The sequence below is a fragment of the Suricata suricatta genome, chromosome 12, assembly GCF_006229205.1.
Source record: "Suricata suricatta isolate VVHF042 chromosome 12, meerkat_22Aug2017_6uvM2_HiC, whole genome shotgun sequence".
In the NCBI taxonomy this organism is placed as follows: domain Eukaryota; kingdom Metazoa; phylum Chordata; class Mammalia; order Carnivora; family Herpestidae; genus Suricata; species Suricata suricatta.
In genome coordinates, this window is record NC_043711.1 from 98,190,743 (window position 1) to 98,208,723 (window position 17,981).

The 17,981-nt window shown below is 47.9% G+C and overlaps 1 protein-coding gene across 1 annotated transcript in view; it reads right to left on the bottom strand.

Moving 5' to 3' along the window:
* Nucleotide 1: 1 nt before the first annotated feature.
* ZNF217 (zinc finger protein 217) overlaps nucleotides 2-17,981 on the bottom strand; it is a gene marked incomplete at its 3' end in the record, with an annotated part of 30,905 nt that continues 12,925 nt past the window's right edge. The window contains exons 3-5 of the mRNA XM_029917971.1: nucleotides 5,368-7,121; nucleotides 1,406-1,522; nucleotides 2-501 (exon numbers count right to left, since the gene is read on the bottom strand). Of these exons, the coding sequence (XP_029773831.1) occupies nucleotides 2-501; nucleotides 1,406-1,522; nucleotides 5,368-6,754 (2,004 nt within the window). The remainder of the gene's footprint in view (nucleotides 502-1,405; nucleotides 1,523-5,367; nucleotides 7,122-17,981) is intronic.

The window sequence follows — 17,981 nt, forward strand, 5'->3', positions numbered from 1 at the left end:
CCTTCTCCCGGTGGCCGACCTCGGCGGCGGCGACGCGGCCGGGGACCCCCGCCTCCGTTCGGCTCGCTGGCTCCTGCGCCTGGGCGTCACCCACCGCTCTCTTGGGTAACACGTCCAAGTAGGCGGTGGCAGGAGTTTTGCAGACTCTATCAGTACTGTCATCAGTTGCATTTCTGTTGAAATCCTGAGTATCTTTGTGAACCGGCGAGAGGACAGTGCTGCCCAGAACATTCGGAAAGGCAGAGGCCATGCCCTTCAGTTGCTTTGCGGGTGGGCTGCCTTTAACATCTTTGGCACCATCAAAAAATCTTTTCAAATTTTTGGTTTGCGCACTGTCGGCAGGTAGTAGTGCATCTTCGGTCTCCTGGCTTTTCCCGTCGTTCTTGCCGTCGGCGGTGATGTCGATCTGTTTGTCCTTGTGATGTCTCTCCAGGTGATACCGCAGAGAGGTCTTCTGGGCTGCAGCATAGTCACAGAATTCACATTTGTATGGTTTTTCACCTAGAACAACAAATGTCACCCAATTACACGAGTTTATGAAAAGCATCCAACGAGATCTTTGGAAACTGGAATCATCTAAGAGAGAATATAGGGTCTTTCCTCTTCCCTTCTCTCTAGTAACCTTCACATCCGGGGCTTTTTACCAGTTGCCTGCTTTATCACCCTGACTCCACTATTTGAAAACGTGAATAATGTCTTTAAAAAATAGCACACCTTGAACTTACTTAATCTTCATAACAGTCCCATGGAACAGTATTATCACAAGAAGGTTCAATAACTTGCCCACGGGACACCTGGGTGGCTCAGCTGGTTAAGCGTCCAACTTTGGCTCAGGTCACAATCTCATGCTTCAGGAGATCGAGCCCCACAACGGGCTCTGTGCTGACCACTCAGAGCCTGGAGCCTGCTTCAGAGCCTGCTTCAAATTCTCCGTCTCCCTCTGTCCGCCCCCCCCCCCGCAATAACTTGCCCAAGGCTGCCCAGCTAGCGAGTGGGAGCAATGAAATTCAAGTCCACGCACCCTCCATTATGTTACAGCTGCTCCTACAATCTCAAGGAAATTCTACATATATTCTTGTTTCGTCCCGAAATCATGAAAATCAATAACAAAAAAAAAAAAAGCTGTGGTGTTAAAAAATACTAGAGTAAGTTGTACTAAGATGAGGGTCTACAGTAGTCAGAAAGTAAATAAACTAAGTTCAAAACAGGAACAGTTGGGAGTTACAGTGACACTAAGACTGTCATTAGCACGCTCCACGCGTAAATGATTCTCCAAGGATCTAACAGAATACGTGAACAACAATATTAAAAAAAGAAACCCAAAGAACTGTGTTAAATGAATTGTTTTACATTTAAATTGTGTTTAAACGAATGAGAACTAAAGGTGCTCCAGGAAGGTTCTTACCTGTGTGCGTTCTGAGATGAATATTGAGGTAATAATTTGAACGGAAAAACTTCCCACAGTAACTACATTCTCTTGAGGACGTAAGATGCTTGATTTTTCCTCCGTCATCATTTTTATCTTGAAGCAGAAACAAAAATATTTATGTAAGACAACTCAAGTGCATGAGTAAGACAAGCTGGCTTTAAGTATTCTTGATGGAAGTATTTTTGGAAAGCATAAAATAACCTTTCTATCTTAGTGCCGGAGCACACCAGAAAGGGTAGGGGCACAGCAAATGCTGTTTGGAGGTCACTGGTATCTTGTGAGCTTTTTATACATGTGTGCCTTGTGTTTTTTTGGTTTTGTTTTTGTTTTCTGAGTATAGCCAAGTTAGTTGGGCGTTAAGAGATTCAGTTCCTCATTTGCCTCAATCACAGGAAGGATCATTTAACAGACAGGCATGCATGGGCAACTTTCTGTTCTCCCAACATGCCTGCAACATGCCTGCTGAACCTACACACGCTGGCTGGGTAACCAGCTTCTCGGAGTAGCTGAGTTACAGAACTGAGCCAATAAATACTGCCAGGTTTCCCAGCCAGAGAGAAGTCGATCCTAAGCTCAGGCCAGCTACCACTAGAGGGTAGCAAGCACAACCTAATCTTCCCAGAAAATAAAAGGTTTGGCACTGGGTCAGACACCTTGTTTGTCACAAGTTAGCATGTTTTGGAAAGCAAACCATATCATTTGCCAGCACTCGATCTGAGACCAATCAAAATCTGTCCCCGAATGACAACAGGTCAAACGTGAAAAGTAAATCTCCGCATTGGCCAGGACGGTGTATGTCCGGGATCTGCCGGGAGATACTAATTAAAGGGTGACTGTATTTAAACTCCAGCCCTCCAAAAGTTCCGTGTGCTACTGTTCAAATACCCACGCCACAAAAATTAGTGGGAAAGTTCTAGATAAACTTCTTTTTACTGAAAATATTCTGTGCACTGCACAAGGACAGGAGAGGTGGGTTCAGCTCTTAAAACTGAGCATGGGGCGCCTGGGTGGCTCAGTCGGTTGGGTGTCCCACTTTGGCTCAGGTCATGATCTCACACTCCGTGAGTGTGAGTTCGAGCCCCATGTCGGGCTCTGTGCTGACCACTCAGAGCCTGGGGCCTGCTTCCGATTCTGTGTCTCCCTCTCTCTCTGACCCTTACCCACTCACACAGTCTCTCTCTCTCTCTCTCCCCCAAAAATAAACAAACACGAAAAACATTTTTACAGTATATGTTAAAAAATTTTTTACAAATTGAGTATCATGAAACTGGCCATTTTGCCTTGAAAACCGAACTCCGACCTTTGAAAGGCCTCCTTTCCCTGCCCCATTCCTCACTTTGCATGTGAGATTATAAATAATTTGGTTTACAAATCTTAAAAAGCAGCTTTGTGGCAAACCTCGGGCAGCCGTCAGGACCACAGAGGCAGGATGCCCATCAACCCCCCGATGAACACGTATCCCCCCTCTAAACATCCTAAAACAGCAGAGCCAGGCACTCATCTAAAACGGTATCATGGAGACTTAAAAAAAATAATAATAATTACATGAATAACCACTGTTAAACCTATTTTCCCAGTAGAACAAACATAAAAACTAAATATTCACTTTGCCTTTTGATCTTCTTAAAAGTAAATCTCAAGAAAGCCAGGTGGGTGGTAAATGACGGCAGGACAAATCAGACCACCACGTCAGAATACAAATTTAGGAAAATCCATTCTCTCAACGCAGAATGCCCAGCTTTGTCTTCCAAACACACCCGGCTAGCCAAGTTTGAACCTTACTGCAATTTCCTACTCCCAAGTATGCGTCAGGATTTATGTTATGTTGCATCACACCCAAAAAGTTATGAAATGCCTCTCTTTTAACAGAAAGGACACGAAACGCCCACAGAGACCTCGTCCCTGCTCCTTGGGCGTCACCTCTGATTGTACAGCGCTGTTCTTTTTAAAGAACTGCAAACTTTTTACCAACGGGCTGTTGAAATGATCCTTGGGAGGCGGAAGACAAGGGTCGATGAACCAATTTTGCAAACAGAGAAATCAGGGCAAAGAAAGGTTAAGCAACCCGTAATTGGCCACAAAAACAATGCAGTGGTAGAACCCGACTCCGGGCAGGTCGCGGCGCTCCCAGCGATTATCCGGCTTTCTGTCAGCCCCACGACCAAGATTTCCACCCAGTCCTCCTGCCCACACCACCTGCTGGCAGACTGTGACCGACCGTTTCGTTTCTTCCAGGGCAGCAGGGCAGCTCGAAGACCTAATTATCTCCCCATTACAGCATGCCCCCGGAATGGGACCGACATTAACAGGGACCACAGTAAAGACTAGCGGTCTGAGGTTAGGGTCTTCTTTATGACGTCATTAAGACACCATAACGTGCTTTCTAGATTCCTCAAGACTGAAGTATGCTAAGCGCTAGGTTTCCTCCCAGGGGTCCCCTGAAACTTGAACCATTCTGAATACGCCCGATGAACGGACCACTGGCTCTCCCCTCCAGGACGCGATCAGAAAAAGAACCAGGACGCCGGTCTGGAGGACAGAGCCTCCAGCGTATCATCTGGTCAAACTCATCTTGGGCCTCACACGAGTTCTGACTAGCCGGCCATCAAGTTACACCATCAAGTTACACTGAGAGAAGGCAGCAGCATTTGCTGAAACCAAAGACCACTTTTGTGAATGATCATGTTTCTCTAAGGCTCATTCACATCTCCATCACTTGGCTGTTGAAGGTACAGGGGTTCTTTTAAATTGTCTTCAAGCAAGAGAATCCTTTAGTCAAAGCAAGAATTACTAAAGGGATACAAGAAGTCTCTGGTTTAAGTGCCGATGGGCAAGACTTAACTACACAGGCGGGATCTCTCTGCCTTAGATAATGTCCCTGGGCCTCAGGAGGCAATTTGTCAGTGACAGCTTCCGTTTCCTTTAAAAGCTATGAGTACATCAAAAACCTGAGCAAGTGAGATTCCTTCAAAACATCTTCGGTGTGTTCACGTTCCCTCCTATTTTATACACAAATGGACTTAGTTCCTGAGCTGACCGTTAACCAACACTAGCCCCCCAGACACGAGAGGACAGGGTACCAGGAAGCACCAAACTCTGGCTCTGGCTGACCACCATTCCCAGTACCTTCTGTGACCACTAGGAAAGCCATCTGGAGGGACACCTGGGTGCCTCAGTCACTTAAGCATCTGGCTTCGGCTCAGGTGATAATCTCACAATTCGTGGGTTCGAGCCCCTCATCAGGCTCTGTGCTGACCGCTAGCTCAGAGCCTGGAGCTGTCTTCAGATTCTGTATCTCCCTCTCTCTCTGCCCCTCCCCTGCTCCTGCTGTCTCTCTGTCTCTCTCTCTCTGTCTCTCTCTCTCTGTCTCTCTCTCTCAAAAATAAATAAAAAGTTTAAAAAAAAAAAAAAAAGCCACCTGGAATAAATGCATGAGAACCGGGTCCTGGAAGGAAAGGGAAGTTTGCTGCAAAAATGGAAGCGAAGCCCGGGGGCCCTCAACCTCGACATCACAGGACACCAGGGCCACATAATGCCTTGCTGGGGGGCCGTCCTGTGCACTGGGGGTCACTCAGCATCCCTGGCCTCTGCCCACCGGGCACCAGCAGCACACACACACTAACACAGTCGTGACACCCAAAACTTTGTCTAGACACTATGAGATTCCCCAGGGGGGCAAAACTGCCCCAGTGAAGAGACTGCGTGTCCTCTGTGGACAACATATAAAAAAAAAAAAAAAAAAATCACACAATTTTCAGAACAGGAAGAAACTCTGAGAAAAATCAAGGCCCTGCGAGGTCAGGGGGACTTACAACAAGGCTAGTGCCAGAAGAGCCTGGACGCAAACCCCGCTCTCTGTCTCCCCACCCCCACCCCGACAGCGCTGTCCAGGGCCGGAGCTGGAGGAAGCACGGGGCGCAGCGGGGCCCCTCACCTACCCAAATGGAGCCCTTCCGGAAGTCCATCCTCAGATCCATCCTCAGAACCGCCTTCTCGATCGACGGCTCCATTCTCATCCAGGGCAGTGGTGAGGTCCGGGGAACACGTCCGAGGCTGCCTTCCGTCCACGGACATGGTTGGCGACTCGGCGTCGGCCCTCCGATCCTTCTTGTGGACCCTCGAGTGCAAGACCAGCTGGTGGTAGGTCCGGAAGGCTTTGCCACACTCAGAGCAGTGCGTCGGCTTCTCTTTGCTCCCGGGCAGCTTCGGGTCGCCATCCATGGAGGACACGTCGCTGCCGCCTGCCGGTCTGGACTTCTCCTTCTCTTGCGAGAGGCCCGCACAGCCGCTCTTGCTTGGCTTTGACTTTCCAGAACCTTCGGAATGGTTTTTCCAGATCTCCCCGAGCTCCTCCTTTTCTGAACACGAGTCATCGTTGTCGGTGCTGCCCTCCTGGCCGGGCTGCTCCTTCACCTCGCGGCAGACGGCGACTTTGCCTTTGGTGGCCAGCTGCCAGGCCTGGTAGGTGGTGAACGGATCGAGCTGAGGTATCCATTTGGTGGGCTTCTTCCCAGTTTCAGGGTGCGACGTGGGCCTCAAGTTCAAGAACTGCAGGAACTCTTCCCCCGGAGCGGGCATCCCCCCCTGCGGAGAGGTCGTCTGAGCACCGCCGCCGCCGGAAGCGCTGTCTTTGCTGTGCATCTTCCTGTGATCAATCAGACTTTCCTTATTTGGAAACAGGAAGCCACAGACCATGCAGATTTTGTACGGGGACGAGAGGCTCTCGGCCGCGTGCTCCTGCACCACCTCGTTGATGGTGGCGGGGCTCTCGGAGCCCGGCTGCAGCTTGCCCTTGGCCCCCGCTTTGCCGGTGTGCGTCCGCATGTGGTTTTTAAGGAACCAGGGCTCCTTGAACCTCCGTCCGCACACGTGGCAGCCGTACGTGAAGGAGTCCTTATGCTTCTTCATGTGGATCTCGACGTCGAAAGCCACTCGGAAGGTCTGCCCGCACACCTCACAGCTAAATTCTTCGTTCTCTTTGCCGTTCTTGTCCTTCGGCGGCTCCGCTCGCACCTGACTCTTGTCCAGAGGGCTCAGGTACTCGGCCTCCACGCGCAGGACGGCCGGCTCGCAGAGGATCGGCCGGTGCTGCATCAGGACGTGTTTGTTGAGGTCTTCTGAGTGCGTGAAGGTCTGACTGCAGAACATGCAGTCCAAGGGCATGTAGCCTTCGATCTGGATTATATTTTTCTCTTGCGTGGCTCGGAAAGGAACGGCGGCGGTCCCTTTTATGGACACGGCATCGTCCATCTCCACCTGGGTACCAAGCGGATTGCCAATAACTTCCGGCCCGTCCATGTACACCAGCAGGGACTGGGTGGGCATGTTTCCTGGCACTTTCGGACTGTATAGAAAGTAAGAATCCGGTGGAGGAATTTCTGGAATTGGAGTAAGGCCACTTGTAAGACTTGTCACTCACACCCCCAGCAGCCCTGGACTCAAAATGGGGACAAATATTTGTTACAAAAGGTCAAAAGCAAAGTATATATTCCTGTAGCTTCTTATCTTCAGAAGTCTTAGGAAGCTCAGTGACAGAGCCTATCAAAGGTTCTTTCCACAAACAAGGCAGACAGACTCCCCAGCACTTTGATTCAAATATGAGTCAGCACAGAGCATTGGTCTCCACTGAGTGAGTGATTCAGTTGAGCAAGAAGTCAATCCCAGCAACCTGGAGACAAGGGATTTCCAAAACCTGGGGGGAGGACAACACAGAAATGGTTAGCTGCAGCCAGAGGAAAGAGAAGCCCGGCGTGGACGAAGACATGCCTAGAGCTCATCTCTACTTTCAACCAACATCACGAATCCTGTGAAACAGGCTCGTTAATGAAGTCATTAGCGGTTTACCCAATCAGGACACTTAGCAAATCGCTGGTTTTTCATCCAGTGAAGGAACTGAAAACGTGGTACTCTAATGACTTAAATCTAAACTTCTATAAGATTCAGGACAGAAACTGTTCAATTCCGCAGAATGCATTTTTAAATGTCACTGCAATGCAATGTGTAGCCTTACAAACAGCCCCTACAAATCTAGAGACTTTACCGGTTATGAAAAATGGCAAATAAGGCACTGTAAGTAAAAATGTTAAAGCCAGAACTTCACACTGTCTTCTGGACAGTCAAGAGACACAAACGCCTAACGGCACCCTCGAAGATCACACACGCACAGGCCAGCAACATGCACACACACGAACAGGAACCTCTCCACAAAGCCACACTCAGACCCTACAGAACACTCAGAACGACTGAGGCTCATCTTGGCCAAGGAGCACCGCAGCCATTTTGGTTCACAGGATACCCGCTGCCCAAATCCCAAATCCCAGCTGCTCCTTCCTTCAGCCTTCACCAAAGGTCAGGGGAGGGCTTCCTTGTGCACACAGCAAATAAGGAAGCGCATGCGCAAGGCTACACGTTCGAATCCTCCACACAGCCGGTTCTACAGGGCTCCGTCCTTCATCAGAAAACGGGTCCTCCCATTTTTAACCCACCCCTCACATCAGGTGCTGGCGCGCTGGAAAAGGGGTGATTACTGAGCTCTGCAGGCCAATTTTCCTTCTTGGAGAAGAATGAACCTCCAAACCCAACACCCTCCACCTTTCTGCAAGCACAGAATGGTTTCTAAACAGACTCAACTACTTTAACTGCAGTCTGTTCAATCCACCCAACAGAACAAAAAGACTTGCAAACTACTCCCACCGCCTAGACTTGACTTTCCTTCTCTCTCCACTTCCTCAAAGAGCAAGGGCCTCTAGGCTCAGAGAAGACAAGGAAACATTTCTTCCCCTTCTTTCTCATAAAGGAAGAAAATTCTCATGCTCCTTGCTATCTTTAGTTTTGAATAGACCAGATCTTTAACATTAAGCTTTTCTAAATAAGGCTGCAGATTAAAGATTAGCGGAAAGAAAGAAGGTACTAAAGTGTTTTATCTTAATTTCTGAGTCTTTTGTGGTGATCACAATGGAGGAGCTACTCTTGGGCTGGCCACCAGCTTGGTGGGCTTTCCCAGAACACCCGAAAGACTGGGGTTCTGGTGCTGCAAGTCACAACCTTCAAGTTGTCCCCACCACACCCCACGCCTTCATCTACTTACTATACGTGGTTCAACTGCAGGATCACCCTTAAGAGTTGGAAATTTTTACGGTTCTCAGGGCAGACCTACATTTACAGATACACAGACTCCAAAGAACATTTAATGCTTTCCTAATGAAGATATTAAACAATCTTTGAAAAATGTAATGGCTAATTCAGGGTTCTATGTAGTCAATATTTACTGAATGCTAGTGTACAGGGTAATATTTTAACTGAAGAAATAACAGTACAAACTCCAGAAAAGCAGTTATCAAACTGACACCAGTGTTTTCACTAGATGAAAAACAGAGAAACAACTCAATGAGCCCTACACAAACCACACAGATTAATTTCAATTTGAATAGAGGCTGTCCTCTATTTTTTGGTTGCAAAGTAGCTTTTTAAATGAAAGGGTGGCAAGAGCAAACAGTCTTTTTTTTTTAATGTCCTAATTTGCCCAAAAATCAAAGTTAGTCCTCTATGTCAGACCTCTCTCTCTCTCCCTCTCTCTCTCTCTGTATATGTGTGTATGTAAGAAATTTTACTCCTCTGTGATACTTTAAATTTGGGGGAATTCCAGTTTCCTACAAATAATCTTTCCCAAAAAGACACCAACCACTCCTAAACTCAACCTTCTGAATTAGAAATGTGATGTGGGCATATCCCTGGACTTCCAATCCAGGGAGGAATGGCATGACTGGAAGGAAAGGCCTTAGTTTCAAATTTTCTCTCTGAAATGTTCAAATGCCTGGGTTAAAAAAAGTCTCATCAGTTTCTAACACAAGAGCCAGAGGGTTAGTAAAGGAGGCACCGCGCAAGAAGAACTTAGGAGAAAGAGCTTCGGTTTTGCCCAGGGTGGGGGCAGGACGGAGGCCTGGAGATGAGGGGAAGGTGGTCCTGTGCCCGCCCAGGAGTCTCCCAGGAGATGCTCCCAATGGGGAAGGAGACCCTTCCAGGTAAAAACGGAATCAATTCCTCCTCAAGGGAAGCTTCTGGCAGATTCTGATAGTCATTAACTGTGCCCAACCGTCTTAGGCACTAGACTCTGCTGAGCCATGGCAACCCACCCAAGATCTGAAAACCCTGGGCCATCTGGTTCAAGATCCTAGGAGCAGAGACCCCGGTGACCTTGTCTGCCATTATGTCCCCATGCTTAGAAGGGATGCCGGCATGGGGTCAGGCCCTCAATAAACTCCCGGTGAATAAATGAACAAACACTAACCTAGGACAGGTGTAGAATCAGCAGTGCACATCTCTGGCCACAGTCACCAACCTGAACTGATCTGATATTAAAATTAACTCCAACGTTCATTGGAACTTCATTCTCCACAGCTCGCTCTGGCTGCCATCTACTTTACCACTCTCTGCAGTGTCAAGGGTGTTGTTAAAAAAAAAAAAAAGAATCCTAAGCAATCTTACCATGAAGCTGACCAGCAGAAGCAAAACCTTATCGTTTAGATTTAAAACTACTCTCCTTACTGTCCCGCCAAAACAAAGATGCAGGACAAGCTAGGAAGATCTCTGACAACAAACGCCTTCCACTCTTGACTTAAGGAACTGTCTGCAGACTAAGCACTTCCTTAGACTATAAACCAATGACCTATATCACTTGAAACCAATCTGCCAAACAAAATCAACAATCTTTAAGTGTAAGTGCAATAATACTTTAATAATAACAAAACTTACCCAAAAATACACATTCTAATCTAATTACAGTTAATGACAACCATTCCAGTGGGGTGAAACGCACACCCACACAAGGCCTTCCTGGGGCCTCGGCCTCCTCCAGGTGGAAGGCACAGAAGCAAAAGGCACGCTAAGGCACTGCTGGCCCCGGAAGTTGTCTGTGTTCGCAAAGAACTGGAGGAAGGAGGGGGAGGATCTTGATCCAACCCCTAGAATCAAAATGCTTTTAGTCTGCAGAAGAGTGAGCGTTCTGAACACACGAAGCTTCCTGAAAGGCAGTTTCCAAAAATGTTTTTCCAGGTTTAAAAAAAAGGGGTTGAACCTTGACTCAGGGAGATGATAGCACTTTGCCTTCAGCCACACACCCCCAAGGCACCTGAGGCAAGAGGTTATCCAGCATAGGCTCCTATTCTGCAAGAGTACTAGTGATTACCTTATACCATGATTAGATACTTTAAAAACTAAAACTTACAACATAATCTTTGAACAAAGGTAGGAACCATATTGCCAGAGCCGCCTGAAATATAAAAAATAGAAGTCTAATGCTCTTTAGGCCAGGTCTGCTGTTTGTTTTCTTTTTTTAAAGCAGATGCTCCTTGGGGAGTAAAGCTCCTGTGAATTCTGCTACTATCTACAGATTTTGGAATTAGCAAATATTACACATCATACAATGCTTAATGAAATAATAATTTGTGCTTAAAGTGCAACAAATTACGAGGAGATGGCACATTGCTGACAACGGCTGTGACTTGGCAACAGCCCTTCATATACAAAGGGACTCACCCTGTGGACCTTTACCGACAGCATGCCTCCCCTTCAGCTGAACAGGTTATCTTACATTTTTTGATACGGAATATTTATTACCCTGTTATGGAGCAAGAGAAATTCAAAGTCCTCAAAAACTGTCAAAAACACACAAGAATCCCGTTTATAACCAAGTAATGTGCAGTGTTCCTGCAAATCTACTTGTTCCCTCGAGTCACTTAAGTGTCCTCTATATGATCATTAAAAGATTTAACCCAAACAAACTGCTAGTCTCTGGCCTGTTTCACTGGGAGCCTGTAAAAGGGCAAAATTATCTCCAAGATCTGGTAGGGAAACCTAACAGGTTTTCTATAAATGGTCCTTCTGCAGGTTCCGCATACGACTTTCTTTCCTAATCCGACAAGTGAGGAGAACATCATTAAGCCACAGCCACAATCCAAACCTGGAACTTTAAATCCTTCAACAGTTTCAAGGAAATCACCAAGGTCACACCCAGGAGCTGAAAGGTCGACCCAACTTTCCTAATATAGCTGTGGAAAGGTTTAAAAGTTCAGTGAAAGAAAAAGATTAAGATATTCAAAAGGTTATGTGAGGCATCACAATCTAAAACTAGTCAAAAGCAAATGGTTAAAAAAAAAAAAAAGAAAAAAGAAAAAGGCCAATGGCTGTTCACAGGCAAAGCCTGGGAAGGTCCTAAGGCAGGCTCCCTTTCTGGACACTGCAGTAAGGGCTCAGTTCTAAGTACAATTAGAGACCAGAGTGCTATAAAAATATATATAACCATATTCATGTATTTGAGTGTCAGGATTAATTCATTCCAAATCAATTAAGGTCAGTTAAAGGATCTTAATGTGAACTTGAGGCCACACATTAGTTTTAGTTTCGGTATTATCAATATTAACAGATCCTGTGGTCTGTGAACTGGCTTTTACAAATTCCATCCTGATCGGAAAGAGAACGATAAGGGAAATGAATAAAACAAGAATTTTAATTAAGCCATCAGATGAAGCATTCGATCTGTGAGATTGTTATTGCTACTTCACCAATAGTACCAGTAGTACCTTAAATACTTTTGAGAGGATGTATATTCTTGCTCTCCACCAAGAAAACGCTTGTGTATATGCGCACACACGCAGATAACTGTGTTATACGTAGGTATACAAGGCACTAGGACCACAGTACTACGACTCTACCCCACACACCTACACCACTTTTTCCACAAGGCCAAATGCTGAATGTTGTTAATGATACCCAATTTAACTAACCAGATTAAATATAAACATGGGCACTGCCTTTTACGGCCAGGCCCTCTTTTAAGCCAACATTTAAAGATTCCCCTCCCTATCTCTGTTGAGTAAATACTAAAGTTGTATGTCTGGCTCTTTTCAGTCACCTGTTTGCTTTCAAAATTAAGGGGAAAACTCTCCTCTCAATTACTACATATAATCAGACTCAATGAAGATACATACAATGAGTAGATTTGTATACCGGACTGGAGGGGAAAAAAAAAAACAAAAACAAAGTATCCACAGTTTTTTTTTTTAAACCCAAAAAACACGTCTTCTGGTGGAACTGAACTGTGCGCAAGTTACCCTGATTGAACACAGGGAGGAGAGAGAAACACAAGCAGTTCTCCCAATGCTGTTTCGAGAACAAAACCAATGTGGACTCTCTTCCATCTCCAGTCCACAGAACCGAAGTTTAAATTCAAAACCTCTTCCTGACACGAACCATACACAGAACACAAACGAATCCACTAAAAAGCTGGGACCTGACCCCGGGGTAGTTAACAGCAGCTCTCTGGCCTAAACTGAAGGAATGTGGAGGTCAGAAACACCGCAGGTACAGCTTCAGAAGCCAAGGAATTCAAACTAAATTCTCTCATTTAACTCGCCCAGCTGTCTTTTCAGGTTTAGTAATTTTATTTCTCAACCTTATCATAAAATTACCAAACTGGCCCCTAATTTCCAGTAACTCAGTTATGTAGTTACCCTGGGCAGGAAGTAATGGGGATGTGAAGAACAGTCAGTCAACAAATGTTCAAATGTGAAGTCATTTAATGAACATTCCAACGTGAAGCATAAAGGGGCGGTTTGTGGCGGCAGCTGGCTGGAGGGGGGGTGCCCCACTATTTATTTGGAAGCTAGCTCTACACGAGAATTGAGCTTTCTCATCATCAACAGCAGATTTTAGGACAGGATGGTCCTGATCCCACTTCCTCAAAATCAGATTTCCAGCTGCCTTGTGGTCTCAATTCAAAACCCTCTGCCCCACGCACTACAACTTGGCCTGTGTTATCGGTGGGAGAGAAATCCTGCAGATCCCCTCCTTCCTAACAGCCAGCACTCAAGAACTTTCTACGGCCCCCCAAAGGAGGCCATTCGGTGAAAACGATCACGCTTCCCTTTCCCGAACTTCAGAAATTTCCTGCTGTCTTTGTGCAATTCATTCTCTCCTCCACGTGCAGTTTCATCTGGTTAACACCCCTCCCGGTGCCCACCCCCGTCTGGAGGTGAGGAGTACAAATCGAAACTCTTCCCAGCCTTGAGTTTCGGTTACATGCTGTAACTAAACCTTTCCCTACTTGAAGCATTTAATATGATTAGGATTTCTTTCATTTCAGCTCAGTAGCTGTTCTGTAAACACCTTCCAGGTTTTTCCTTGGACCACCTCAGGAACTCGCAAACTGCTCGGTACATTCCAGATGTAGTCTTTTAAATTAAAATCTCACTGCACTTATTTTATTCTATTCTAGTCGAATACTCGTCAGCTTATCCAACGGTCTCGGGTTTCTGGTCCCTCCCTGAGTACAGTTCTAAAGCTTGAACATATATAGCCATTGTTTGGGACTTTGGCTTCAACTTTCCAATTCATTTACTAAACATACTGCCAAGGGGTTAAACCGAAATAGGAAATTAGCAATGAACCATTTAAAATAAGTCATCCCCAGCAACCTCAAAAAACCTAACACACAGGCCATCCTGGCGTATGTGGGATGGGACATTCTGAACTGAAATGGTCTTTGAGCAAATGGAAACAAAGCTCCCCGTGAAACATTAAAAAAAAAAAAAAAGGTCCAATCATTTACAGTCCTAAAAGAGTCAGATAAAACTATCTCTATCTTTTTTTTTTTAATGAAGTAGTAGATAGTAGGCAGTCAAGAGTCATTAGAACTTCTCAAAAGTTCTTACCAACCAATATCATGTTTGTGACAACTGGGAGAAAGGAATGTAATTTTATAAAGTGGGAAAACACATCTTTGGGGACCCCTGAGGCTCTAATCAAGCGTCTCGGAATTAAGAGTGCTCCAGGGTTGGGAAAACGCAACCCTGCTGTGGCAAAAACATGCCATTTCATCATAAATGTTCTTAAAAGAGAGAAAAGTGATTATCTGAAATGAGGAGAGAGGGCCTCTGCCGTTGCCAGGCCATTATACTCCTTAATGATTTCATCAGTTTGTAAGTGACTGGATGATGAAGTCCTATTTTCTGATTTCCTCTTTAAAGGTCCGAGGGAAGGGACCCGGGCTCCTATTGCTCCCAGAGGTTCTGCTGCCAAAAATGGAGGCTTACAAAGAGAATGCAAATGAACCTCCACCTTAAAGAGTAAAGGCAAACCCTAGCACTGCTCCTCCTCTGCCCGTCTACTACCTGGGGGGGGACGGGGTAAAAAGAAAAATCAAGCTATTATCTAAATAGATTCTTCAGGGTGAAGGGGAAAATATTTTCTACAAATTTTATCAAAGCGGTGTATTAGTTCCCTTTTTTGATTAGGAAGTGAAAGGGAATGATACAAACCCCAGACCACTGCTAAACTTCGATCTTAACAAGTTATTAAAAAACAGCAAAGGTCAAACTGCCAAGTGCTGGAAGGTACTGGGAAGATAAAAGGTCTGAATGAAGTTGGACACCAAGGAGAAGTGTGTCCTTCACCTGGAAAAGTCATAACCCTCCCCCGCTCCCTCCCCCAGCCTGCACACCAACGTGGAGTCTAAAAAGGAGCAGGCTTCCCCTCCTTCACACTAAATAATTAACATTCCAAACAATCATATTATTAACCCTATTCTACCAAACAGGCCAGATAAATGGTGTGCCTGGTAGCTGTGGACAACCGGAGTTTTAAAGAAGTCACACTGCCTCTTGAATTTAAGACTCCTAGAACTGATTAAAAATGGCAGCAGTTTGGGGTGGGAGGGGTTTTGCCTTCACTACAACACCAGGATTAAAAACACACGAACTACTAGAAGTCTTTGGGATATCGAACAAAACAGTATCTAAAATAAACAGGGCTTCTCAGAAAGTCATCTACCATTAAGGACACACCTTAGAAGTTCTTAGACACATTAACTAAACAAGCACAAACCAGTGGTTTGACTGCTGTTATTTTTCAGACAAAAAGCAATTAGGTTATTTCTCTGCACTTGTCCCTCCAGACACGACAGGCCTTTTTAGAAACTCTAGATTATTCATTCTGAGCATTATAAAATTTCGTTATTTTAAGTCTTCTCTGAAATCAATCAATATGGCATCCATCCATGAGGGGGACGGGGGAGGGGGGGGGAGTACAGTAACAACGTTTTTAAATGTACTTCTCAACACATACAAAAGAGAAGGTGCTAGGCCTCCCAAGACCCCTACCCAGCTGTTGTTATCCTGCCTTTTCTTTTGTTGGGCTTAATCTCATGTCAACTCATTCAACCAACTCAAAAGCGATGAAGACATAATTGAATCAACCTGAACTAAATCAGACCTAGGCTTCTTAAAACATACAGCTTAATGGTTCCAAACGATCTAGAAAGCTAGGAGACTGGCTGGTATGGAGCATGCAGTAGTCCACACCCCACGACCCCAAACTGGCCAAAGGACCACTGCAACAGCTCTGCATTTCACACACATTTAGGAATGTTCATGCCAACGCTTCAAGCCCTATAGGCTGATTCAGAAAGATAAACTGAGGCTCCAGGAATTTCAAAGAGGAACACACCAAAGCCTTAAACTCTAAAATGACTATTCTTTTCTTGGGGAAACAAATAAAGAGAAAAAAATAAAGTTTCTGCTATTCCCTGGGTAAGCAGGCCACTGGGGTCCCAGAAGTGGCCACTGGTGGCTTCTTTCCTGTTCCTGTAACTAAACCTTTAGGAAAAGTCCCCGCCTGCCCACCCCACCACTCCCCACCCCCATCCCACCCGCCCAAGAATGCGGCTTCCCGTCCTCGGTGGCCCTTCCCTGAATCCCAAAATATGGGTTCCAACCTGGGACCTGGACGTCCCCGGGCGCAGGTACCGGCCTACAGGTGTGGCCCCCATGGTAGGAGGACCGCCCAGGCCGCCCCAAATCCGGCCTCCAGGGGCCCCCCAGCAGCGCCCTCCTCTCCCCTCCCCGTCCTGTGCCGCTCGCATTTTGGGGCCAAAGCTAGAGAGAAGAGGGCTCTACATCTGAAACTGCGCGGTTTCGCCACTCAGCGCCTCCTGGCAGAAACTTCCCTTTTAAAAAAAAAAAAAAAGAAAGAAAGAAAAAGAAAGAAAGAAACACTTATAGGCGAACATTTCAATCCTTCCTGCCCTTTAGAGTCACTAGTTCTGCTTCCAGCTGGCTTTGGTACTCCAAGTAGAATTAAAAGTTATAAAGATATTCTTTAAGCGTTTAAGGGCTATTTAAAAAGTTTCCAAAAATCTTCAAAATTAAGGAGAGGAAAAAAAAAAAACACCTTATCACACACATCCAGGAATCGCAGCCCGTGCACCGCCTACTCAGGGATGGGCAAGAGCCCGGGAATCCCAGGGACGGATTGGGGGCGCCCGGGGGCTCACTGGGGTGCGCGTCGGGGTCCGCGGCGACGCCAAGCCCCTCCCCTCGGCCCCTGTAGACGCGCCCTCCGCCCGGCCCGTGTGGACCGTCCCATTGTTTGCGGGGGACGCCTGTTAGGACGCATTGTTTTGGCTGTTCCCAAGTTGCTCCGGCCCCCCCCGCCGGAGCCATCGCGGGGGGACCCTGCGCCGGCCCCCTCACCTCCGCCCGCCCCCCCCAGCAGAGCAGGCAAACCCGGAGAGCCGCCCGGCGGAGCCACCCAACTTTTCCGGAACAGCCCCCCACCCACCCACGCACGCACGCAGCCCCCAGCTCTCTGCCCGGGCCGGAGAAGGGGGACTCCCCCGCCCCCAAGCCATCCCGTCTGTCCCCGAGAGAGTGAGTGTGATGGTAAAACACTGTACACACCGGGGGCTCGCCCGGCATCTCCTCACTGCTGGGTTTGCTCCGTAGCTGGGTGGGGAGGGGGCGCCCTAGAGGAGCGGAACAGAGAGCAAGAGCTGGGGCCGGGCGGGGCGGGGGTCATCCGGGGAGGGGGGCGAGCTAACGAGCACGGGAGACTCGAGGGCGGCTCGGGGGGACTTCGGAGGGCGCGGCGCGGCGCCCCTGGGCCCGGCGCGGGCGGGGGGCGCGCCCCCTTTACCTGCGTCTCCGGCTCCTCGGCCATTTCCTCGCTCGGCGGCGGCCGGGACTGAACTGACACCACACGAGCGAGCCGAGGTTTGAATGAGGAGGGAGAAGGCGAGGGGAGGGGGCGGGGAAGGCAGGAGGGAGGGGAAGGCGACGGGGAGTTTCTCTCGGCCTTTTGTGAGGACACCTCCCGGCTTCCGCGCCCGCTCCGGCCCCCCAAAAGAGATGGGGGGCCACTGGGCGCGGAACGAAACCATCTCCCCGGGCGCCTCAGGACCCCGCGCCTTGAAGACCTCCCCCCACAAGGGAGAGCCCCCCTGCCCCCACCCCTCCCCCGCCCGAGGGATTTGGGGGCCGGGCTCACCTCGGGCGCGGGGCTAAGGTGAGCGGGGCGGGGGTGCGCACGGGGGGCAAAGGCGCGGGCGCCCCCTACTCGTCCGCGCGGGGACAGTGCAGGCGCGGGGGGTCCCTAGAGCCGCCGGGTCGCGGCGCGTCCGGCGCAGGGGGACTGTTGGGTCAGAAAGTGTTCTGGGAGCAGCTGTTGCGCCCTCCCTCGGCCCCGCCGTTCGGAGATGCCCCGCCTCCTGCCTTCACCGGCC